This window comes from Hypomesus nipponensis, chromosome 28 (genome assembly GCF_054491055.1).
Source record: "Hypomesus nipponensis isolate SF chromosome 28, ASM5449105v1, whole genome shotgun sequence".
NCBI lineage: Eukaryota > Metazoa > Chordata > Actinopteri > Osmeriformes > Osmeridae > Hypomesus > Hypomesus nipponensis.
The window spans coordinates 5599405-5625260 of NC_140388.1; the positions used below are offsets into that span (position 1 = coordinate 5599405).

Sequence of the window (25856 nt, forward strand, 5' to 3'; positions counted from 1 at the left end):
TTTATCAAACGTCCTTCATTTATTCAGTAGTTATATTCTGCAACTAAAAAAGTCAACTTCACCCTTGTAAAACTAGCAAATCACAAACAAATTCATACTTTCAGACATGTAATCTTTTTCCAAAGGACATTATTAATCACAAAATAAATTCATTTTAACATAAAAAATAAACATTACATGCAAAAAAACACAACAGTGTTTTTAAAATGGGATACAAAAATAAAACTACAACGTCTAACCCCAACAACATCCCAAGAAGTGAAAGGTCCTTATAAAAGCTTTATAGCAGCTGTCCATTTTAATCATGGTTGTGGTCAGTGTTTTTCTGTGGTCCCTTAGTTCAACCATGCTCATGGTCAGTGGTCAGCTTTTCCCAGTGCACAAGAACATAGTGGTATGGTCCACTTAATGTAGTGATGCTAATCTTCTTTTAATACTTTCTCTCTCATTCTCTCTCTCTCACACACACACACACACACACACACACAGCATAAACACACAGCATATACACACACACACACAGCATACACACACACACACACAGCATACACACACAGCATACACACACACACACACACAGCTGTTCAGAGTTCTTCAAAGAAAGCGACTCGGGACTTGGTGCTCTGCAGGGTCAGCTGAAACAAAGAAGGACAGCTCAGTCTTCTTGATGAGAGCAGATCAAGATTTCTCTTTGTTCTCTATCCTCTGTGCTGATGACTTCTTACCCTCACCCTGCTCCTTACCCTATCTACTCACCCTCACCCTACAACTCACCCTGTTCCTCACCCTGCTCCTCACCCTTGTAGAACCTGAATGAATTTGAGGTTGTGTGTAAAATTCATGTGGTGTCATTTGCAAACATTTGCAAACAGCGCACACACCACTTGCTGCGTGCCCACACGACCGTTCGACAGGCTTATGCGTTCAGTGACGAGTGACACCCTGTCTGTCACCAGTTGCAGCTTGCAGGAACGGAGGCAGGTCAAGAGGTTGTAAAGTAGGTCATAGACAGATGTCTGATCTGTCTCATTATTGCTGAAGATGCTGACCACTGCAAAGGGCAGTTGACCTTTAAGAGGGATGTTTGACCATAAGATCGATCCTACCCTCACCCCACACCTCACCCCGCTCCTCACCCCGCACCTAACCCTCACCTCACCCTCACCCTTCTCCTCACCCTCACCCTGCTCCTCACCCTGCTCCCTACCTTCACTCTGCTCCTCACCCTGCTTCCTACCCTAACCCTGCTCCTTACCCTCACCCCGCACCTCAGCCTCACCCCTCTCCTCACCCCTCTCCTCACCCTCACCCTCACCCTGCTCCTCACCCTCGCCGGGTGGAGAGCAGCGATCGTGCGCCAAAACTCAGACGAGAAGTGTCTGCGCCCGCAGAAGGTAATCCCACTTAAAGAGGTCGTCTGAAAGTGCAGAGGAGCTAAGGCAGCGCTGAGCTAACGTAGGCAGCGCTGAGCTAACCAAGGCAGCGCTGAGCTAACCCAGGCAGGGCTGAGCTAACCCGGGCAGCGCTGAGCTAACCCAGGCAGCGCTGAGCTAACCCGGGCAGCGCTGAGCTAACCAAGGCAGCGCTGAGCTAACCAAGGCAGCGCTGAGCTAACCCAGGTAGCACTGAGCTAACCCAGTCAGCGCTGAGCTAACTTCGCAGCGCTGAGCTAACCCAGGCAGTGCTGAGCTAACGCAGCTCTACAGAGAGCTCACACCATAACACCCTTCCTGACAGGCCTGGGAGAGGGGAGGAGGTGTCTCGGCAGGATAGGAACTGATGTTTTCAAGTGCCGCTCCTAAAATCGATACCTGTCGAAAGCCATGGCGCCGGATTTGGGGGGGGGGGATTTCAAAGACATATAGGAGATACAACGTCGGGTGTATGGTGTGTGAATGGTGTATGGTGTGTGATGATTTGGATAGGTGGTGTACACCCAGCGTTGGGGAGGATACTTACAAAACGTATATTCGTTACCGAAGACATGCCCAAAAATGTATTTTGTAACGTATTCCAAATACTTAGATTACTTCCACATTGAATTGCATTTTATAAGTGTAGGAAATGCGGCCATCAAATCCTGAACGAGAGGCAATGACATGGGAGCGATAGATGTAGTTGTGTTCGCACAGTGTAGAAACCACCAGATAGAAGTTCTGGGAAATGCATGGAGTTGCCTTAATTGATTTAGAGAGTGAATACACTCGCGAAACAGATCGGTATCGTCATGTAATCCATTGATTTCAAGAATGTAACTGTATTCTAAATACCAACTATTTAAATTGTAACTGTAACAGAATACAGTTACTCATCATTTGTATTCTGAATACATAACGCCGGTACATTCCGTTACTCCCCAACACTGTGTACGCCCACCTGCTTGAGTGTGTGTGTGTGGGGCAGGTTGTGGGTGTGTGTGGCGCTGGCACCTTTTTGAAGTTGCTGTGCTTGCTGGTGCCCTCCTGGGTGTTGTGGTTGTGGAGGATGTCCAGGGGGGTCTCGCGCTCCTTCAGCTTCAGGGACTCGATCTCCGTCTTCAGCTCGTTCAGCTGCTCCTGCAGGTGCTTGCTCTTCTCCATGTACTCCACCCTGAGGGAGCCGGGCAGCGCCATGTTACACACACACTCTCTGTCTCTCTCTCTCTCTCTCTGTCTCTCTCTGTCTCTCTCTGTCTCTCTCTGTCTCTCTCTGTCTCTCTCTGTCTCTCTCTGTCTCTCTCTGTATCTCTCACCCTGCAAGAGCACTGTACTACCACATTACATATTACATTACATCCTCAGCCTGGAGACGACGCTACAGGCACCGCTGACAATCCCTCTCATGCATTCTTTCTTACTCTCTCTCACAGACACACACGCACACCCTCTCACCTTCTCTCTCCCCCCCCCCCTCTCTATCACCTCCGTCTTACTCTCACACAGCCCAACCCTCTCACCCTCTCTCTCATTCTCTCTCACCTTGGTCTCATTCTCTCACACACCCTCTCACCTCCCCCCTCCCTCTTTCTCTCCCCAGCCGTCTGGAAGGTCGCGTCCGGGACAACCAGACTAGACCACAGCGAGTACGAAAAACAAACAAAAAAGTGGAACACCGTGCAAATTCAATCGAAGAAGTGACCCGACCAATGAGACAACAGCCGTTTCCCAGAAAACCCTCCCCCGGCGGATGAAAAAACAAGCTTCCGGAACACTCCGACACGGCTTCGAAGGCCAACGGCGCCGGGCCGGCTCCCTAGAGCGGGCCGCGGACTGGGCACGATGGGCGTGACGGGGGGGTGGTTTCAGGGGGCAGTCGCCCACAGTCACACACACTCTCCATCCCCGACACGTATCAGCCTGTCGGCTGGAGCGTCACTGGGAAGCGGACACAGACTCCAGCCAGTCTGTCACACAACACAGAGGTGACATTTGTGGGTCTGGCACGCCTGGCAGGACGGAAGACGGAGAGACCGCTGCGAGAGGAGAGGGAGTCTGATTGGATGAGGTGAAGCGGCAGGAAGGGTGGGTGTGTGTGGTGTGTTGGACGGTGTGTGTGTGTGGGGTGTGTGGTTTTTGGTGGTGTGGGGGTGGTGCGTGTGAGGTCACAGGTGCATGGTGTTTCGTGATGTGTGTGTGTGTGAGAGAGATTCGTGTTGAGTGGTGTGTCTCTGTGTGTGTGTGTCTGTGTTTGTGTGTGAGAGATTTGTGTTTGGTTGTGTGTGTGTGTGTGAGAGAGATTTGTGTTTGGTGGTGTGTGTGTGTGTGTGAGAGATGTGTGTTTGGTGGTGTGTCTCTGTGTCTCTGTGTGTGTGTGTCTGTGTGTGTGAGAGATTTGTGTTTGGTGGTGTGTGTGTGTGTGTGTGAGAGATGTGTGTTTGGTGGTGTGTGTGTTTGTGTGAGAGATGTGTGTTTGGTGGTGTGTCTCTGTGTCTCTGTGTGTGTGTGTCTGTGTGTGTGTGTGAGAGATGTGTGTTTGGTGGTGTGTGTGTGTGTGTGTGAGAGATTTGTGTTTGGTTGTGTGTGTGTGTGTGTGTGTGTGTGAGCGATGTGTGTTTGGTGGTGTGTCTCTGTGTGTCTCTCTGTGTGTGTGTGTGGATAGCAGTTTCCCTCACTTCTCCTTCTCTATCTCCATGGACAGGCGCTTCATGTCGGTGTCTTTGAAGTCGAAGCTGAGGTTCTCCCTGCTGAAGCTCAGGCTGGGGAGGGCGGCGGGCATGGCATCCAGCGGGGGGGCCTGGGGGGCCGGGGGGGCCTGGGGGGCCTGGGGGGCCTGGGGGGGCAGAGATGCACGTTGGAAAATGTGTGCAGTAACAATCAAGCTACTCAAGTGTATGAGGATGATAGGGTGTGTTTTGAAGGGTGTGTTGTGTATTGTGGTGAGAGTATAGTAGTGTGTATTGTGATGGAGTGTGTATTGTGGTGAGAGTATTGTAGTGTGTATTGTGATGGAGTGTGTATCGTGGTGGGAGTATTGAGAGTGCTGGCTGGAGTGTGTGTGCGGTGGGCGGCTTTCAGGATGTGTGTAGGCCGATCTGTGTGCTGCTAGCTTCTTACGTAACCCAGCATGTGTGTGTGTGTGTGTGTCGGGGTGGGGGGCTAATATGAAGCAGTCTGCACGGTGTGGGCGTCCTGGCGTCCAAATCTGTGTGTATATTTATGAGGCGCGTGTGATGTGTTGCGTGTGCATGCGTACATGTGCGGTATGGGGGATGAGCGTGTCGTGTGTGTGTGAGTTTGTGTGTCTGCGTGCATGGTGCGGTTCAAGTTTAAATGTTTATTTATTTCTGTGCCCCTTTTTGCTTGGTAACAAGTAAAGGTCTGTTGGAATTCTTTGGTTCTGCTCCTCTTGACAATCCCCGTGTGTGTGTGTGTGTGTGTGTGTACGTGTGTATGTGTAAGTGGTGTGTATGTGTGTGCATTTGTGCATGCATGCGTGGTGTGTGTGTACGCGTGCGTCTGTGATGCATAAGCGTTGTGAGGTGTGTATAGGGTGTGTGTGTGTGTGCATGGAGTGTGTGTATGCGTGCGTGCGTGGTGTGTGTATGGAGTGTGCGTGCATGTGCGTGGTGTGTGTGTATGGGTTGTGTATGGGGGGGGGGGGGGGGCGTGCATGTGTGCATGTGTGTATGTGTGTATGCGTGTATGTGTGCGTGCAGGCTGTTACTGGGTAGGCAGTCTTGCTGGTGATCTCCAGCAGCTTGTGTTTGGCCCTGAGCTCAGACTCCCTCGCCTCCATCAGGTCCAGCTTCAGCTGCTCCGCCTCACCAGCCCTGAGGGAGAAATCAGGGAGACACTCAGTACAGAGAGACCAGGGAGACACTCAGTACAGAGAGACCAGGGAGACACTCAGTACAGAGAGACCAGGGAGACACTCAGTACAGAGAGACCAGGGAGACACTCAGTACAGAGAGACCAGGGAGACACTCAGTACAGAGAGACCAGGGAGACACTCAGTACAGAGAGACCAGGGAGACACTCAGTACAGAGAGACCAGGGAGACACTCAGTACAGAGAGACCAGGGAGACACATTACAGAGAGACCAGGGAGACACTCAGTACAGAGAGACCAGGGAGACACTCAGTACAGAGAGACCAGGGAGACACTCAGTACAGAGAGACCAGGGAGACACTCAGTACAGAGAGACCAGGGAGACACTCAGTACAGAGAGACCAGGGAGACACTCAGTACAGAGAGACCAGGGAGACACTCAGTACAGAGAGACCAGGGACACACATTACAGAGAGACCAGGGAGACACTCAGTACAGAGAGACCAGGGACACACATTACAGAGAGACCAGGGAGACACTCAGTACAGAGAGACCAGGGACACACATTACAGAGAGACCAGGGAGACACTCAGTACAGAGAGACCAGGGAGACACTCAGTACAGAGAGACCAGGGAGACACTCAGTACAGAGAGACCAGGGAGACACTCAGTACAGAGAGACCAGGGAGACACTCAGTACAGAGAGACCAGGGAGACACTCAGTACAGAGAGACCAGGGAGACACATTACAGAGAGACCAGGGAGACACTCAGTACAGAGAGACCAGGGACACACATTACAGAGAGACCAGGGAGACACTCAGTACAGAGATCAGGGAGACACTCAGTACAGAGAGACACTCAGTACAGAGAGACCAGGGAGACACTCAGTACAGAGAGACAATCAGTACAGAGAGACCAGGGAGACACTCAGTACAGAGAGACACTCAGGACAGAGAGACACTCAGTACAGAGAGACCAGGGAGACACTCAGTACAGAGAGACACTCAGTACAGAGAGACCAGGGAGACACTCAGTACAGAGAGACACTCAGGACAGAGAGACACTCAGTACAGAGAGACCAGGGAGACACTCAGTACAGAGAGACACTCAGTACAGAGAGACACTCAGTACAGAGAGACCAGGGAGACACTCAGTACAGAGAGACAATCAGGACAGAGAGACAAGGGAGACACTCAGTACAGAGAGACAATCAGGACAGAGAGACAAGGGAGACACTCAGGAGAGAAAGACCAGGGAGACACCCACAACACAAAGGGACACCAACAACACTCTCCTACAAACTAATCCGCTAATCTGAATCCTCATCACTGTAAGAAGACAAAGCAGGCACGAATCATCCTCGTGTCCTTCTTATCATCCTCTGACCCCGGCTGAGCGCAGCGCATTTCACGTCAGCTGCTCTCTATGTAACGGGGACCTCGAGGGGATGTTTTCCCCAGGGCTGGGTGGCCCTTGAGCCTGTCCCAGGAAAGACACACAGAGGCCCCGTCAACCAGGCCTCTCCTCAGCATCACGCGCTATCGATAGTTACGACTAACAATTACCTGGCACGTCAATGAACCATTCAGTCGAGGTCCAGGGAGTGAGAGTGGTGCGTGTGAAAGCGATCGAATCAATCAATCAATGAGCGTGTGTGGGTGTATATTTAAGCAATAAGCCCCAAGAGGCCGTGTTTTACGCTGATTTTAGAACAGGTAAGGGGAGTTGTTAGGCACGACGCAAAGCAGAGTGCCAGAACCCCATTACCTGTTCTAAAATCAACACAGACTCGCGGGGCTTATTGCTTTTCTAAAACTGCTGCTACAAATATTTGATATGGTTACATAAATAAAAACAATTAGAAACTAAATAGTTTAATAATAAACCGTAATTCTTCCGCCACTACAAAGTATAGTTCCAACATAAATCGTTGCCACCCAACAGCCAGATGGACACCTTTGCCATGTTTTTTTTATTTTAAATATTAGATACGCAGTAATATGGAATGTTAAAGAATGTTATGAGGACAACCTGTAAGGTTATGCTGGATTTCACAACGGCACAACCGCATGGAATATAGCCAATCACAATCAAGGATGGGAACAACCAGTTTTAGAAGTGTGAGTGTGTGTGTGTGTGTGTGTGTGTGTGTGTGTGTGTGTGTGTGTGAGAACAGGAGGGGCACTATCCTCTACCTGCGTTCCGACTCCTCCGCCATCTGCAGGGCCAGCATCTCGGCCTCCAGCATCTTCTGCTCCATCAGCCTCCTCTCCTCCTCCGAGCGGATGGCCGTCACCTTGATCCGCTGCATCTCGGCCTCGGCTTCCGCCGCCTTCTGGGCCAGCAGCTTGGCTTCCTCCGCGGCTATCTGGGCCTTCTCCGCCAGCAGGTCCGCCGTCTCCTCGGAGCGCATCTAGCGGGGGGGGGCAGGGTTTGACAGGTCAAGGGTCAGCGTTGACCAGGTCAGGGATCAGCGTTTACCAGGTCAGAGGTCAGCGTTTAGCAGGTCAGGGGTCAGTGTTTACCAGGTCAGGGGTCAGTGTTTACCAGGTCAGAGGTCAGGGGTTAGTGTTTACCAGGTCAGGGGTCAGTGTTTACCAGGTTAGGGGTCAGTGTTTACCAGGTCAGAGGTCAGGGGTCAGTGTTTACCAGGTCAGGGGTCAGTGTTTACTAGGGATGGGCGTGGTTAATCGAATATCCGGATATCCTAAAGTAAGTTAGTATTCAAATACTTTTTTCGAATACTTATGAGCGTAGTTTGATTTAAAAAAATGTTTTATTGAAAAACCGTCGCGTCGTGTTGTGAATTCTAATAGTTGTGACGTTAGAAAATGATGAAAACCATCAAAAAAGGTAGGCTACGCCTGTGTTCTGCTGCGAGACTCCTTTCATTTCATTTGGCGCTACAAGAAGCATAGTGTCCTGGCTAAGCAGTACCTCGCAGCAACCTCAGTTCCTGCAGTCTTTTCTACGCCGGCCTGCTCGTAAATCGACTCCGTACTCGCCTCTCCCCTGAGCATGTTTACATGTTAATTCTCCTGAATAAAAATGCGTATGGCTAATGCAGTTGTGGCTTATTTATTTTCTTACCAGTAGCCATGTAGAGCTAGCGTAATCGGCTGTTTATGTTTGCATTGTGTGGTGGCGCACCGTATCCTATAGGATTCCGTTTCCAAGTTAATATCCAAGTTAATATGCAATATTTCTCTGTGTGTCTTTCGTTTTTATGGTGGATAGCCTACCCAATGTGTTTAATTTAGTCCAATGTAGCCTACTTTTTATTTCACATAATAATAGGCTAATCGCTTTTCCGCCAAATTAAGAGCCTAAGTCTGAAGACGCAGCGTTTTTTCAAGTTCATTGTCTTTTCGTCTAGTAATGAATTGATCTTTCATTTGTTTTCTTTATTCAACCCTTATTTAATCTAATAGTTTAACAGTCCCAATTATTGCCAGAATGTGTGGTGGTTCATGTGTTTACTGTATGCTTTGCGTCACGTCAGGCTAATTACATAACGGAACCACATTAACAAAATAGATTATCCGGATATTCGAAAATAATTTCGGATACTATTCGAATAGTGAAATCAGTTCAAATCTCCATCCCTAGTGTTTACCAGGTCAGAGGACAGTGTTTACCAGGTCAGGGGTCACTGTTTAATAGGTCAGGGGTCAGTGTTTACCAGGTCAGAGGACAGTGTTTACCAGGTCAGGGGTCACTGTTTAATAGGTCAGGGGTCAGTGTTTACCAGGTCAGGGGTCAGTGTTTACCAGGTCAGGGGTCAGTGTTTACCAGGTCAGGGGTCAGTGTTTAATAGGTCAGGGGTCAGTGTTTACCAGGTCAGGGGTCAGTGTTTACCAGGTCAGAGGACAGTGTTTACCAGGTCAGGGGTCAGTGTTTACCAGGTCAGGGGTCAGTGTTTACCAGGTCAGGGGTCAGTGTTTACCAGGTCAGAGGTCAGGGGTCAGTGTTTACCAGGTCAGGGGTCAGTGTTTACCAGGTCAGGGGTCAGTGTTTACCAGGTCAGAGGTCAGGGGTCAGTGTTTACCAGATCAGGGGTCAGTGTTTACCAGGTCAGGGGTCAGTGTTTACCAGGTCAGGGGTCAGTGTTTACCAGAGCCTCGTTGGCCATGTGAGCGTCGTCCTGCAGCTGCAGCAGCTGTCTCTCCAGCTGGTCTCTGGCCCGCTCCGCCTCCTCTCGTAGCTGCTTCTCCCTCTGCAGCAGCTGTCTCTCCGCCTGGGGGCAGAGGCACACGCTGATGACACGGCTGGGACAGGCGCACGCCGATGACACGGCTAGTGAGGTAGTGCACGAGTGGAGGAGTGTACCTGCTTGCGAGCCCTCTCCTCACGAGCCTGGGTCTTCATCTGCTGCATCTCCAGAGAGTCCAGACCCCTCCTCCTCCTGAACAGGTCATGGTTCCCTATGCACAGCTGCAGGATCTGACCAGGGAAGAAGAGTCAGCACATCAGCAGGTCCAGACCGGACAGTCAGTACATCAGCAGGTCCAGACCAGACAGTCAGTACATCAGCAGGTCCAGACCGGACAGTCAGCACATCAGCAGGTCCAGACCGGACAGTCAGTACATCAGCAGGTCCAGACCAGACAGTCAGTACATCAGCTGGTCCAGACCGGACAGTCAGTACATCAGCTGGTCCAGACCAGAGTCAGTACATCAGCTGGTCCAGACCGGACAGTCAGTACATCAGCAGGTCCAGACCGGACAGTCAGTACATCAGCTGGTCCAGACCGGACAGTCAGTACATCAGCAGGTCCAGACCAGAGTCAGTACATCAGCAGGTCCAGACCGGACAGTCAGTACATCAGCTGGTCCAGACCGGACAGTCAGTACATCAGCAGGTCCAGACCAGAGTCAGTACATCAGCTGGTCCAGACCGGACAGTCAGTACATCAGCAGGTCCAGACCGGACAGTCAGTACATCAGCTGGTCCAGACCAGAGTCAGTACTTCAGCAGGTCCAGACCGGACAGTCAGTACATCAGCTGGTCCAGACCGGACAGTCAGTACATCAGCAGGTCCAGACCAGAGTCAGTACATCAGCAGGTCCAGACCGGACAGTCAGTACATAAACAGATCAGGTTTTGGAGTAAGACTCTGCAGGACTCACCAGCTTGTTCACCCTCAGCCTTGAGGAGTTGAATTTGAAAACGTCTGTCTTCTTGTCCACGGGTTTGATGGCAAACTTGTAGCACACACACACACACACACATACACACACACACACAGTATATATTAGCACCTCAAAGTGTTCAATAAAAAAGGTGCGACAATGCCTTGTTCATCCTCTGGAAGTGGTGGGAAGGACATGCATCTGTGTGTATGTGTGTGTCTGTGTGTGCGTAGGCCTCTTGGCATATACGAGTGCGTGTGTGTCTGCGTGTACGCGCCCGTGTGTGTATGTGCCTGCGTCCGTGTTTGCCTTGCTTGCCGTGCGCGCTGTGCGTTCCGGGCTGTGGCCCACCTCTTTGTCGTTGTAGGAGATGTTGCGGATCTCGTTCCAGGGGAAGGAGCACTTGGGCGTGAGCCGGTTGTCCGGCTCGTAGATGTGCAGGCCCAGCGCGTCCACCCCCAGCAGCAGCTCCGTCCCCTTCTTGTTCTGCGGACGCCACGGAGATGACGGTGAGTGGAAAGGCAACGAGAAGCTTCCCCGAGCGCAGCTAACCGGACCGTGTGCTGAGGGTGCCAGGGGGAAGTGGCAGAGGGCTGCTCTGAGAGCGACCAGTCCCTAAATGACTTTGACAGGGTGGCACCGGCGGGCACAGCGATTCATCTCATCTCACTTACCCCTCATGAATGCCAGCTGGGCAATGCCAGGGAAAGGTGGGGGGCGGGGGGGGGGGGGGGGGCGGCCTTTCAGAATTGAGGCTTTCATTCCCATGAATCTGTGATTACTGCTGCTAGCCAGCTCAATGAGGTACTTTCAGGGCTGTGGGACTTTGGGAGTAGACCTTAAGTAAGTTGAGGTGAACTCCAGCCTCTGTGAGTCAGAGGGCGGTTTGCATAAGCCGTGACTCGCTGTCCTGATAAGACACTCTGATCTCCCGCAGGGAACTGATACGAGCCCTCAACAAGTTCTGCTACTACAGATAAAAGGAGATTTTTCCTCTCCCCTCTACTCTCTGTTTTACCGCAGTGTCAAGGACGACACCACTCACTGCTGTCAGACTGGCATAGTGGGAGGGGGGAGGGTGGGGGGCAGAGGACACTGGCTTACCCTGATGAAGAAGTAATTGACAGCGTACATCTCCAGATCCTGGGCGATCTTTAGATACTCCATCTCGGCTTCCTCCCTGGCTCAGACAGAAACGAGGAGAAAGGGAGGAATACAAGGAGACAGGAAGGAATACAAGAAGACGGGAAGGAATACAAGGAAACAGGAAGGAATACAGGGAGACGGGAAGGAATACAAGGAGACAGGAAGGAATACAAGGAAACAGGAAGGAATACAAGGAGACAGGAAGGAATACAAGGAGACAGGAAGGAATACAAGGAGACAGGAAGGAATACAAGGAAACAGGAAGGAATACAGGGAGACGGGAAGGAATACAAGGAGACGGGAAGGAATACAAGGAAACAGGAAGGAATACAGGGAGACGGGAAGGAATACAAGGAGACAGGAAGGAATACAAGGAAACAGGAAGGAATACAAGGAGACAGGAAGGAATACAAGGAGACAGGAAGGAATACAAGGAGACGGGAAGGAACACAAGGAGACAAGGTGAGATCCTGGAACGCACCCTCACCTCCCCCTCCCTCCTCACGGACCCCCGTTTGCTGGGAGGTTGAGGCGGGAGAGAGGTGAGGACACACTACTCCAGGGGAGTATTTCTGGGGTGTGGGTCGTCTAGAAACATCCAGAAGGTGTCTCTGGGGCGTGTTTTGGGAGGAGAACCCCACGGCGTCGACATGAGCTGCAGTTTCCCACACAGCTTTCCCCTGAACGGTCTGAAAGGTTGCACCGTGTGGGATTAAGTAGCGAAGTCGGAACCCCGGTTCTGACTAGAACGCTGATGAAAGCAAAATCAAACAGGCCCGTTTCCTCTCTCCCTCTCTCTCCCCACTTTCTGGCAGGTTGCCAGATCTTTTGGGTCAGAACCCCCCCCCCCCCCCCCCCTCCCCCGTCACCCCCGCAAACACCCAACATTTACATACTCGAATCCAAAGAAAACACAGAGCATGACTTTGAACTTTTCCCGGCTGGTTTATACGCTCGTGGCTCCGAAAACGGCGGATGTTGAAAATCTAAATGTTAGAAAGGCACGAGGGTGCTTGCGTAAATCCGGGCCTGCAGTAAACAACTCAAAACCAGATCTGATGACGGGGGCCCAGATCTCAAGCCCAAGGGTGCGGGCGAGAGCCTGTGGAGAGACTACAGCAGCCGTGGTTGGCCGAGGAAAAACGACATCCCTTCATCAGGGATGCAAACACATGTGTGGTCAAAAAAGAGAGAAGTAATTTCAGCCCTCGCCCCGCAGCAAATATCCATATCCTTACTTTGCCACCAACCCCCTGACATCCCTGGTCCAGCCCTACATGCACATTGAGTAAAATGACATTCTGAAGATCAAAATACACCAACACTTATTTGGAATAGTCTATTTCATTTTTTATTCCGATACATAAACTCTTATTAAACTATCTAGCACTTCTGCTGGTTTTACTCCTTCCTCTTCTTCCTGGCCACCTAAGGACACTAAATGTTGATGATCCAAGCCAACTCCTTCAGCTGAGTAACAGCCTGGGAATGGCCCCTCACCACAGGATCAATGGAGGACAAGGCCTGTAGGGTCTTACTTTTGAGAAGTAGTTTATTCTACTTGCCACAAGCTGTGTATGGTCACCTTCCCAATAAAATCCATGACAGTATGCGATTTCTTTAAGACTGCAAGGGAAACTCGGCTTCCCCTAAAATGTCAAAAAAATGTATGGTCAAATATTTACTATTGTGTTAACATTTTGAATGTGTTAGAACATGTTCATCTCGAAGACGAGTTCGTTCAGAATCAGATACATTATAGTAGCAGGTCGACTGACTCGATTTCCTTCTCATACTTTCCCATAGCATCACAGTGCATTTCTCTGTTGAAGCCCAGCATCCAGGGACTTGAATGGAGCTGCTTTGAACAGGTTTTTTGGTGCTTCAAAACTATACGGTCACTGGATAAATGCTGCAATTATCTCCCGGAAATGAGTTTCTGCATTTCGGGATGTCTAAATTTTGTACTATAAGAAGTCGCTGAAACTATTCGAGCTCAGTCCTATTAGCGGATTTTGCAAGTGTAGTCAAAAGACAAACTGCTGCAACCTATTTCTTGGCATTTGTTGACGAAATTGCTAACCATTGCTAGCCAAATTGATGAGCCTGCGTTGTTGCCAATGACACACACGACCTGCGTGACCCACAAAGTTTGCGGCCAATGTTGAGTGAGTGAGTTGTCATGGTGATTACAGTTATTACAGCTCCTGATGGAGCTTTAGATTGGACATGCACCAATGAAAACTTGCTTGTATTGCGTCTAGGTCCGGATCTGCCTATTGAGTCACCTCGCAATAGACAGTAAAAGATACGCGGCAATAAGACACACGAGTAGGCTTGCGCACATACTGCTGATTTGCTTATTTCCTATTTACTTGTTTGGTGGAGGCAATCCAGAATTACTGTTGGTGCAATTATAATCAGACCCCCCCCCCCCCCCTTAAAAAAAACTCTTCGGATCTGCACGATTCACACAAGTCACCCAAACTGACGTGAAAAAAGCGGGAGGCGCCGAAAAGCGCGCCGTTTGCATCCCTGATCCAGCAGAGCCCTCGGAGAGAGGGCATTCAGTCCGACATGGCTCTCTGTGGTGTGTGTGTGTGTGTGTGTTCCATGGAGTTGCAGAGAGACCGTGGGTTGACCTGTACCGGGTGTGTGTGACCAGGCCTCACCTGGTCCTGCCCCTGTGCTCCGCGTAGCACGCCGTGATCCTCTCCTCCCACATCTCAGCGGTCATCTGGTACAGGTTGATCACCTGGACACGGACAGGCAGTTCACTACAGCGCTCGCCTTGAAAAAAAAGGGTTCCGCCGTGTTCCTCCAGGGTTCTACCTGGAACCAAGCAGGGTTCCTCGAGTCCAGAGGTCTTCAACCCTGGTCCTCAGGGACCCCCTTGTCCTGCACGTTTTAGATGTTTCCATGCTCCAACACACCTGATTCAAATGAATGGGTCGTTATCGAGTGAGGCAGAAGCCTGTTAACGACCCATTCATTTGACTCTGGTGTGTTGGAGCAGGGAAACATCTAAGACGTGCAGGACAGGGGGTCCCTGAGGACCAGGGTTAAAGACCTCTGCTCTAGTCTAAGGGGTTGTTCGGAGAGACAACAGGAAACCTCTTGGTTGTCGGTAGCACCCAGTGGTCACGCGACTGTTCCCGCTTCTAGATGTAGTTGCCACGCCAACCGCCCCCACCCGCTCTCCAGGTGAGGCAGGGCGGAGAGACTCACGTTCTTGGGCAGAAGGTCCTCTTTGGCCAGGAAGCCGGGTTCGTGAAGGTTGGGGTCGTAGTCTCCATACTGCAGGGCAGAGAGAGAAACCTCATCAAAAGTCTCCCAGCAGAAGGAGGGGGGGGGACCTGTCAGAACAGCGGGGTCAGTTCCCTTGCCACTGACACGCACGCCTCGCCTCTCACAGCCCCCGACGTTAGGAAATGGTGTCGTTAAACAATGTCATTAAATAATGTCATCAGGACCTGTCTGGGCAGTGATGGATGGGTCCCGTCACAGCCTGAGGGAGGGAGGAGGAGGGGGGGACGTGAGAGTGTGTGTGTGTGTGTGTGTGTGTGTGTGTGTGTGTGTGTGGTGGTGGGGAGAAGGAAGGGATAGGAAAAGGAAGGAAGGAAGAATGACCTGCAGGGATATTGCAGTGAATCAATAGCAGTGCAAGTACCTCTGGGGATGATACTGTCGGCAAACAACACTGCTAACCGAGGTTGTTTGTACCACAGCGTTAGTTAATTGACAAGCTACCGCATGACAGGAAATAACTCCACGAACCAGCGGTTCCATTGAAACACTACATATAAGCCTTGCTGCAAGAAAGCACCATGAACGTGTCGACAGAGTGGTGTCACAACTTTACCAGCCTGGAGTGTGTGTCTGTGGGTGTGTGAGATCCCCTTTTCCACTCCACTGACTGCCTCTCAGCCCCTAGACCTGGTGTGTGTGTGTGTGTATATGTGTGTGTGTAGGTGTGAGATCCCCTTCTCCACTCCACTGACCACCTCGTCTGTCCCAGCCCCTAGCCCTGGCGTGTGTGTGTGTGTGTCTCAGTGTGTGTGTGTGTGTGTGTGTGTGTCTCAGTGTGTGTGTGTGTGTGTGTGTGTGTCTCAGTGTGTGTGTGTGTGTCTCAGTGTGTGTGTGTGTGTTTTTCAGTGTGTGTGTCTCAGTGTGTGTGTGTGTGTGTGTGTGTGTCTCAGTGTGTGTGTGTGTGTCTCAGTGTGTGTGTGTGTTTTTCAGTGTGTGTGTCTCAGTGTGTGTGTGTGTGTGTGTGTGTGTGTGTGTCAGTGTGTGTGTGTGTGTCTCAGTGTGTGTGTGTGTGTCTCAGTGTGTGTGTGTGTGTTTTTCAGTGTGTGTGTCTCAGTGTGTGTGTGTCTCAGTGTGTGTGTCTCAGTGTGTGTGTCTCAGTGTGTGTGTGTGTGTGTGTTTTTCAGTGTGTGTGTCTCAGTGTGTGTGTGTGTGTGTGTCTCAGTGTGTGTGTCTCAGTGTGTGTGTGTGTGTGTGTGTTTTTCAGTGTGTGTGTCTCAGTGTGTGTGTGTGTGTCTCAGTGTGTGTGTGTCTCAGTGTGTGTGGGTGTATGCCTATGCTTGAGCGTGTCCCAGCCCCTAGGCCTGGTGACTCCCCTGCATTTTCTGAAGCAGCTGTTCCTTGAAATTCTCTGTCAACACCTCCTCACAGTCAGAGGTCTCCACAGCATAGCAAACAGGAAAGCGGTTCTCCTACACACCTGCACGCGCGCACACACGCACACACACACGCACACAAACACACTCCTTCAGTCTCTATCACACATCAGACATTCCACTAAGTCCCTCTTTCCATCTCCACTCTGTCTCTCCAGCACTCCTCCGACTCCTGATTGAAACAACAGGGGAGAACTACATCTTGCAAGGTTGTCCCTTCTGCTGTAAAGCCTTCTCGGGCCTTTTCTTAGATTACATAGCTTACCTGCACAGGTCGATCGCGGACGGATGGGTAATTGAATGACGATGAGTGGATGGAGAGATGGATGGCAAGGTGGAGGATTGGGAAGATGAGACAAGGTGAAGCCAGGCGAGAGACAGGCAGGGGGAAAGAGAGAGAGAGAGACAGAGACAGACAGACAGACAGACAGACCTTGGCCTGGACAGCATAGGAGGCGAGCAGCACAGAGGCCTCTGGGGGGCAGTAGATCTCCTCCTGCAGGATGCTCCTCTTCACCTGCGCTCACACACACACACACACACAAGAACACTGAGACTGATGGGACCTCATCCACACACTTGGATCTCTCTGTTTGATTATAGACTGATGGGACCTCGTCCACACACTTGGATCTCTCTGTTTGATTATAGACTGATGGGACCTCATCCACACACTGGGCTTTCTCTGTTTGGTTACAGGCACTGAAGTAAACGGAATGATTAGCCTCATTTAAATAATGGACTATGTGCTCAAATGGATGAAACTGGAACACAATCCCAACACACCGTTTGGCTCGAGGAACACCACAGAAACCATGTACCAAGGCCAGTGAATCCCTACAGAAACAAATCAGAAGGCGTGACGCTTCACCAGGCCCGGCTCCCTGGATGGCAATAGACACCCAGAGCACTGCAGCTGAGCTCTCCTGCTCCTCCAGGAGGAAGAACCATAAAGGATGACCGAGCCGTGAGCAGCCGCCCACACAGGGGCCTGTTAGCCTGCACACCAGGGGCCACAGAGGGGCCTGTTAGCCTGCACACCAGGGGCCACACAGGGGCCTGTTAGCCTGCACACCAGGGGCCACAGAGGGGCCTGTTAGCCTGCACACCAGGGGCCACAGAGGGGCCTGTTAGCCTGCACACCAGGGGGCACAGAGGGGCCTGTTAGCCTGCACACCAGGGGGCACAGAGGGGCCTGTTAGCCTGCACACCAGCAGCCACAAAGGACCCGGACTAGGGTACTAGTATGCTAGGCTAGGGTAGCAGTATGCTAGGCTCGTGTACTAGTATATGCTAGGCTAGGGTAGCAGTATGCTGGGCTAGGGTAGTAGTATGCTAGGCTTGGCTAGGTAAGTCGCTCTGGATAAGAGCGTCTGCTAAATGACTAAATGTAGGTACTGTTAGGCTAGGGCAGTAGTATGCTAGGCTAGTGCTAGGGTGCTACTAGTTAAGACATCAACGTCCCTGCCGGTAATTCAGTCTCAAACAGGTGGTGGTAATGGTGGGGAGGGGGGGGGCTGTATGTGACAGGAGCCATTCCGTCATAACCAGTGGGGACCCTGGCGAGCACGTTCATTCATGCAGAGCCGGTCATGCAGCGTCTCTCTCTGTCATGAACTAACAAGGGTCTGACAGCAGAGGTGACAGCCCCAATCAAGGGGGGAGGGGCGCGCTCGGCCCCAATCTGCCTCACAAATGAGGCTGTTCGGCTGGAGAACGCAGGACACGCCACCATGGGGCCGGGGGGGGGGGGGGGGGGGGGGGGGTCGGAGGCGAAGGGGGCGGGGAGATGATCGCGGTCGCTAACAGGGTAATCTGGATGTCGGGGCGACACAATCTGATCCGAGGCACGCCCCGCCATCAGGGGAATGAATGGGCGTCAGACAGGCGGCGCGGGACATTCGTCATCTGCGCTCTCCTCCTCCACGTCGCGTCCGTTTCGGACCGCTCAACAATTTGTCAGCTCGCCGCGCGCGCCATCCTGGATCATTTGCTTCGCCTCGGAAAAAAACATAATGATCATCGCGCCAAAATAGACCCCACCGAACGCCCTTTCTGCGCTAGTCTCTCCGACAACAGAAGTACCTGTATTCCAAGAATGTGCAGAGGATTGAGTTTCTCCCTGGTTGTGTGTAACAGCATGCTGTGGAGCACACAGTCCCTGAAGCAGCAGGTCATTAACTGGGCCTATCACCGGACCCCTTAAAACCCTAATTGGTCATTGATAAACGTAGCCGGGGCCAATTGGAAAGAGCGGGCACTGCTACAAATCTCATCACTCGTGAGGGGAGAAGAGGCAATCCCAGGGGTGCAGGGGAGGCCAGAGGTATTACACACAAGGCACGCTGCCTCCTCATGGATGAACACCATCACTGGTGGACTGGACCATAGCTGGGGATTTTCCAGAAGCCTCTGTTCATGCACAGTGTAGATGAAGTGTGGACATGTCAGTCGATGAGCAGAGAGAGGTGAGAACCCAGATCTGTGACTGAGATGTGGTAGGAAGGAGATCTTTCCCTGACTGAGATGTAGTAGGAAGGAGATCTTTCCCTGACTGAGATGTAGTAGGAAGGAGATCTTTCCCTGACTGAGATGTAGTAGGAAGGAGATCTTTCCCTGACTGAGATGTGGTAGGAAGGAGATCTTTCCCTGACTGAGATGTAGTAGGAAGGAGATCTTTCCCTGACTGAGATGTAGCAGGAAGGAGATCTTTCCCTGACTGAGATGTAGTAGGAAGGAGATCTTTCCCTGACTGAGATGTAGTAGGAAGGAGATCTTTTCCTGACTGAGATGTAGTAGGAAGGAGATCTTTCCCTGACTGAGATGTAGTAGGAAGGAGATCTTTCCCTGACTGAGATGTGGTAGGAAGGAGATCTTTCCCTGACTGAGGTGTAGTAGGAAGGAGATCTTTCCCTGACTGAGATGTAGTAGGAAGGAGATCTTTCCCTGACTGAGATGTAGTAGGAAGGAGATCTTTCCCTGACTGAGATGTAGTAGGAAGGAGATTTACATTTACGCATTTAGCAGACGCTTTTATTCAAAGCAACTCCAAGAGAGAGCTTTACAAAAGAGCATAGGTCACTGATCATAACAACGAGGTAGTCCCAAACACTGCAAGCAGCCACAACATGAAGCATACATTGTGAAAAAACTAAACAAGTGCCAAAAGGAAGACTCATAAGAGCATGCAGAGTTATACAAGTTACAAATTAAAACAACATGAACCCCGAAAAGTGCAAGACTGTACCTGTAGAAGAACAATCAACAGTAAAATATTTCACAGCGAGTACAAGAGTTGACTTCGTTATAACTAACCTACAAGAGCAACAAGACTCTCAATAAGAGTCATTGTGAACCTGGAGGAGATCTTTCCCTGACTGAGATGTAGTAGGGTAGCAAGAGCAGATGACCAAGCTCTCCACAACACAAACATCTCTTCCAATACTTCAGTTAGGAAACCTCTAATGAAGACATTTCTGTCCTCTAAAACGAATTCCGGAACACGGAACTAATTGCAATCGGAAGGTAAGCGAGTCAGGTCGACTGAACGAGCGGTAGCTGACTGTGTTGATTGACGGCGTCAGTACCTGCAGGAAGAAGAGATGCTGTGTGATGTCCTGGACCAGCTCCTCCTCCGCGTTCTCTGGGAAGAACTTGGCGAGGAAGTGAAGGGTGATCGGATTCTCCTTGGGGACTTCCTGATCCAACACCTGGGCGGCAGGAAGAACAAGAACAGGTGATCCAAAAGAGACCCAAACGACTTCACAGAACTGATGTACGTTTAGTCATTTTAGCAGACGCTCTTATCCAGAGCGACTTACAGTAAGTACAGGGACATTCCCCCCGGGGGCAAGTAGGGTGAAGTGCCTTGCCCAAGGACACAACGTCATTCGGCACAGCCGGGAATCGAACCAGCAACCTTTGGATTACTAGCCCAATTCCCTAACCGCTCAGCCACCCGACGCCCCTGTCGTACGTTTAGCTTTGCACGGTCACGGCACGACACAACCATCTCCATTCACCTCAGGGAGTGTAGCGTGAACGCGTGCTTCAGGTGTCGACGCTCTGGAGAAGGAGCCTACCTTCTTGTCCATCTTGAGCCAAGCAACCGTGTCCTTCACGTTGTACTGGAGCCCGAAGTACCAAGTCTCTCTCAGGCCAAACGTCCGGCACACGTGGTCAAACAGATCCTTTCCCTTCCACTTGACCTGGCGCAGAGAGGGCGTTCTTTACCAGTTTGCCGATGAGAACCGAACAAACTACAACCCAGCCGACGGAACACATATGCAGATGTAACACATCAACCCCTTGTCTCATGACTGAAGTGAATTATCAACAGCGGGAGGAGAAAACGAAAGATGTAGAGGTTGAAGGGAATCCGTCTCTCGGTAATGAGAGGGGATCGCATGCCTCAGCCCCCGGCCTGTTATCAGTGCATCTCCTGAGGGCTCAGAACCAGGCATAACCTGTCAGCCCATCTCCTCTGGACTCAGAACAGGCTAAGGGAGAATAACATTGCAATAGCTTCTAACTGAGTTGAGATAAGTGCCTTTATTATCCAATTAAAATGGCTCTGATCTTGTGCCACTATGCTGTTTCGGAGCCTTCAAGTACTTTGTTGCACAGTGCAGATTGGGAAATGGGAAAAAAAGTCAGCTAACCATCTCTGTCGGGAAAATTAATTAGATGTTATTTTATTTTGCACAGTATTGTTTAGAGTTATTAAGGCTGTCACTTTTTCTACTTTTATATTTCATATTTGGATATTGTTTGCACCTCCCTGCCACAGAGAGTTCCTTGTTTGTGTGAACTTACATGGTGAAGAAAGCCCATTCTGATTCTGAACAACAACTCAGCAGACTGTCAAGGTCAATCTAATAAACCAAACAGGGCGTTTTACCGCTGCAACTGCTCCAGAATGACTATTTACAAAGCATGTAATTGATCATTACAGCACGGAAAATAGCCGGAGCAAACCCACAATTGGCTTTCAGGAACTCGGTGTAATTACCCATATAGCGAGCTGTGGCTGTGTTCAGCCCCTTTCAGTGGCAATAGCAAGCAAGGAGAATGTTGAGGAATTCTTTGCAGGCATCTTCAGGCTAGCCTGATTGCAGCATTAGTCAACAGCGCTGGAAGGACTGAGAATGGTTTGGCATATTGGCCTACAGTGCTTTTAGGTCACACAGGTAATATGGTGCCCGATTACCAATATTACACATAATTGCATTGTGTTGCATTAAGTAAGTATAACAACCTAATTTGAAGATCCAGTCTTGTAAGTGACCTTAGAAGACCAACCAAGCAGTGAACTGCAGCTTTTTCCACCAATGCATGCCTGAATCCAGAAACGAATTGCTCATGTTATGTTGATACAGTACTGCCACCTTAAGGCAAGAAATGATATTTCTCACTGAGGGACAATCCCTGCAACATACTAAGACAACATAGTTACACACAGTGTAGGATATAGAAAACGTTTTCCCTTGTTGAAGATGTCATACCATTGCAGTGCTTTTCTCGTTTGTTTAACCAAAACGCAATTATGAATGCAGTGGTAACCGGAACCAAGTTTACGCTGCTATAACAACCCTGTAGTTGTACTACACTACATCATACATCACAAAGCACCTTGTTTGTGCATCAGTTGAGTTGGGGTCGTGGTGATCATTTATATTATCACAAACCACAACTCACCACCTACCATTTGTTTTTAATGCCAAGTCATGGTCAAATACTATATTTAGCCCTAAAATATATTACTGATTCCTCCCATTGCGCCCAAATCTAGCTGACTAGTAGTTACACCTGATCTGAACTGTCAGTGACTTTACAGAGGCTGATGAGTTTAGCTGATCATCTGTCTGAGGCTGACTGCCAGGTTGACGAATAACACCTTTCGCAAGATGATGACAGGAGGAGACAAAGTTGTGATAAACAAGTCAACCGGCTAAACCACATTATTCATGCTTGTTACACAACACATCCATTCCAGGTAGGTAGCCAGCACTACGCACCTCACAGCTGAATTCCATGTCCGCGTCCATGGTTGTTATCTTGACGTTGAAGGTCTTGGCTTGTTTTCTTCTCAAAGAGTTCAGTCCCATTTTTGCTGCCAAGGCACTAGCCATGGTGATGTTTGGTTTGCTAATGATATCTGGATAGATACTAGGCTGGCTAGCACATGCAGTGTCTATAGAAAATGAATGTGATATCCAGTCATGCGAAGTAAGAAAGTGTCAAGAAAAAAATATGTATTCCCATTTTCTTCTGACTGTCAATGCTTCAGACAGTATGCAAGTAGTTTCTCTCAATAATATTTCTAGCCTAAGTTATGTATCCTACTTTATAATTTAACGTTATATGTTGCTTGACAACATTACCTGCCAACACAACCTGCCAGTCCAATCATTTTAAAGATTCTTTAGAATTACAGTTATTTCATTGTCAATTCATATCAAACAAAAAGGGCTAATCATTATGTTTGTGAAGAGGTCGTAAACTAGCTAACATAGTCTCATTGTATGGGGTGGTAACTTGCTGACTAATACTATCAGTCAGTTGTTACAAACAAATAAATGCTATACCTGTTCCTATCGATTAACGCAATGTACTTGCAAAGCGTTGGCGCATCGGTAGAACTATCTGGAAGTAGGGACTAGCTAAATTGTAACTAGTAGTAGCATAGTTGCTTTGTAAACATACCCACTAATCTATGAAGGTGACCTCGATCGAGCAAAAAGTTTGTACTGCAAGTAAAAATCGGAGAGATAGTTCGACAGCAATGGCAGTTTGTTCAACATCTTAATCAAATGTGTCCATGAACGTAGTTAAAATAGCTTTATAAAAAGTTGTGGTAGCTAGCTTACAACATAGCATGGCTTATAACAGGCTAGCTTCCTCTACAAATGAATGGGCGGTCGCGCCCAATGGTGTACTGCAATGCAATTGGTCACAGAAAAGCCACATGAAATGTTTTTTTTATTTATAATTTGGCCTGCCATGTTTTTCACAGGAGTAGGCTTTATCTAATATACTGCAAAAATAGGTGGGTTATTGACGTGACATGGCATTGTCACTGTCACATCAGATAATTGTCATAATTTAAAAGTAGGCCTAATGTTTAAATATCTTTGTACAGTAGTGTACAACGATGATATAATTGGTGACACACAGAGAGAGATTCATGGAATATAGGGCACAGTGCCCTTGATTATGTCGGTGACACACACATATTTCAGAAATCATAGATACGTGCCCGTACGTGATGCAGTTGGTGATGACGGTTTTTCTCAGTGGCTTAATTTGGTCCCCTATATTTCTCAGATCAAATTAAAATTGAAATTCTCATCTCTGATGTACTTGTTCAACATCAACATCATTAGGCCTATATGCCCGTTTGTGGATCGCTATATCGATGCCTCAAGAACACGACCAAGTAGGATAAGGATCGGCTAAAGTGGATGCCCATGCAGCTGGTGATTAATGGCAGTTTTGACATGATAATACATTAATATAACAAACATTCCACGTTATATTATGAAGAGCAATGGTCAAATTCAATTCATGACGTGTATTGTATTGATGTATTATTTAATTAGATTTTTGTTGCAATTTAAAATGTTAATTAAACAAAGTAGCCAAATCTACGGGTGCTACCTCATTCCGCCATCACATTCCATAAATAATGTTGCAAACTACAAGCATAGCTCGATATTACAAATAATTTGAAAACTGCTCAACAGGTGTGTATTTTATTTTGCTAGTTGTGGGATTTCCCTCTATAAAGCTGATGCGCCAAAAGGCTTGCAATTGCAATCATGTTGTGTGATATGGCGGAAATCACACAACATGATCGCAAGCCTTTTGGTAAGTAGCTATCTTTGGGGGGATTTTAAATGGAAGTAAAGTTAGCAAAGCGGTTAATACATTCTACATTTGCAAGCTGTGCGTTGTTGCTGCATTGTCTCCCACTCCCTCATTTCTGCAATGTTGTGCCATGTTGTCACAATGTCCTCTCTGTAAATCCGCGCTCAAAGCCTACCAGGTCAACCTGAAATGTAAATATACTTTACAACATATTCTGGGACCAGGTTAAAGGTCCTTATCGCTTAGGCCTATCCCCTTCAGCGTTTTTTTCAATGTATTTGTATCAATTGATTCATCCAAGTAGGGCCTATCATAGGCTGTTGTTTAGCTCTATGCGAAGGGTCGATATATAGTGTCCATACCCTATGCGCGCCTGATGATACAATAGTAAATTAAAAGTCCAAGACTCCAGAGCATCGCTTGGAGGGCCCATAGCATCCGTTTCCTTTGCAGAGGAATTCTCTCTTCGCCCAGCTCGTCCCTGCAGTGTGCATTACATCCTTTGAAACAGGAATAACAACCATTAGTCTGTGTAGACTATACCGTACTACCACTTTGATTGAACTTAATAATGTTGAAGGTCCAAAAGATAACAACACGCCCATCAGTAGCTTAAAATAAATGGACATATCAATATTGACTTAATAATCTTAGCATTGTACAGTATAGGCTACATTGATCATTAATGGGTGTTACCTATTAGTAGTATCTGCAAGTACATAAGTAGCCCAGTAGTCCAGAAAGTCATCATTACAGGCTCTAACAAATCTGAATAACTAGCATTGCCCGCCGGTTACTGATATAACCCCCAAATATATTTTGTAATATGCTATGTAACAGGAAGGCATTGGTGAATCTAGCACATCTGTACCACATGACCTTTTAAATGGCTAACCGACACATTTCCTTTCTAGACCTGGCCTCATTTTGTTTCTCAGCAAAGGTGCTTACGGTATTTTACTTGCTATAGCAAGTAAAATACCTAAAATGCTAAAATATTATCATGAAAAAAACTTTTGATATAACTTGTGTTCGAAAGAATGCACATTCATAGGCCAATGATAAAAACTGTACAAGTAGGACAATGATCGCTGTGTCAGGTCGAAAAATTGATTTGATGTGTGAAAGTCTCAACCTCAACCTTTTTTCTGCAACACACCATTCATTTGAATCAGGAGCAAGGATAATAAAAATGCTGGACCGGGGGTTCCTGAGGACAGGGCTGAGAAAATAGAGCGTACTTTGCCCCTCCTCCTAATTTTGGAGAAACTGGAGGTTCGGCCCCCTGCGCCAGAATGGGGCGGGGCTTGACCAATGAGGTAATCGGGGTAAACAGTAAAAATGGCGACGTCTGTAGCCGTAGAAGGGTCTGCAAGTCTAAATGGGATTATTTCTGAAACAGAGATCAAGAAACTGACAGACCTACCGGCTGAGTTGCTTGAATATATTTTGTGCTTCTCTGTCCTCAAACATGTCGACATTTGCAACGTGTCCTGCAGCTGCAAGCGGCTACACGACGTTTGCCATGGAAGGGGGAAGGTTTGGGAACACCAGTACAAACTCAGGTGAACTGACATCTGATAAATCACAGTTTCTGTTTGTTGGATTGCACCCAGCCTCTGAAGAATGTTTATATCTGCCAGATTTGATATTGCACAGTTAAGACTTATTCTGTCTTAAATTTTAGCCTAGCATCCTTTTACAGTGAGCTTGCGTGGAAGCTGTCAAAACAGCAGTGCCTGACATTCTGCTGATGCACCAAATTCCTCGTCACGCC

General features: G+C 48.9%; 2 protein-coding genes across 7 annotated transcripts in view; one reads left to right on the forward strand and one right to left on the reverse strand.

Moving 5' to 3' along the window:
- Positions 1–23086, reverse strand: nf2a (NF2, moesin-ezrin-radixin like (MERLIN) tumor suppressor a). 3 transcript variants are annotated; one of them, XM_084694498.1, is made up of 17 exons: positions 22916–23086; positions 22228–22403; positions 20293–20418; positions 19798–19920; positions 16644–16727; positions 14757–14825; positions 14201–14283; positions 11487–11562; positions 10734–10868; positions 10380–10454; positions 9579–9692; positions 9364–9486; positions 7445–7662; positions 5143–5248; positions 4091–4248; positions 2430–2589; positions 1–635 (listed from the first exon to the last, which is right to left on the reverse strand). In XM_084694498.1, the coding sequence occupies exons 2-17, from the start codon at positions 22339–22341 to the stop codon at positions 585–587; spliced, it is 1815 nt and encodes a 604-aa protein (XP_084550624.1). In that variant the 5' UTR covers positions 22342–22403; positions 22916–23086; the 3' UTR covers positions 1–584. The 3 variants fall into 3 exon arrangements, with proteins under 3 accessions (XP_084550624.1, XP_084550625.1, XP_084550623.1); XM_084694499.1 differs by having other exon boundaries at positions 4091–4239; positions 22228–23086; XM_084694497.1 differs by having other exon boundaries at positions 22228–23086.
- The window catches only part of fbxo21 (F-box protein 21), a 13944-nt gene continuing 10249 nt past the window's right edge, over positions 22162–25856 (forward strand). For 2 of the 4 annotated variants that reach the window (XM_084694493.1, XM_084694494.1), the window contains exon 1: positions 25407–25644. In XM_084694493.1, coding sequence (XP_084550619.1) covers positions 25421–25644 — 224 coding nt within the window. In that variant the 5' untranslated portion in view covers positions 25407–25420. The other 2 variants (XM_084694495.1, XM_084694496.1) reach the window with 2 other exon arrangements.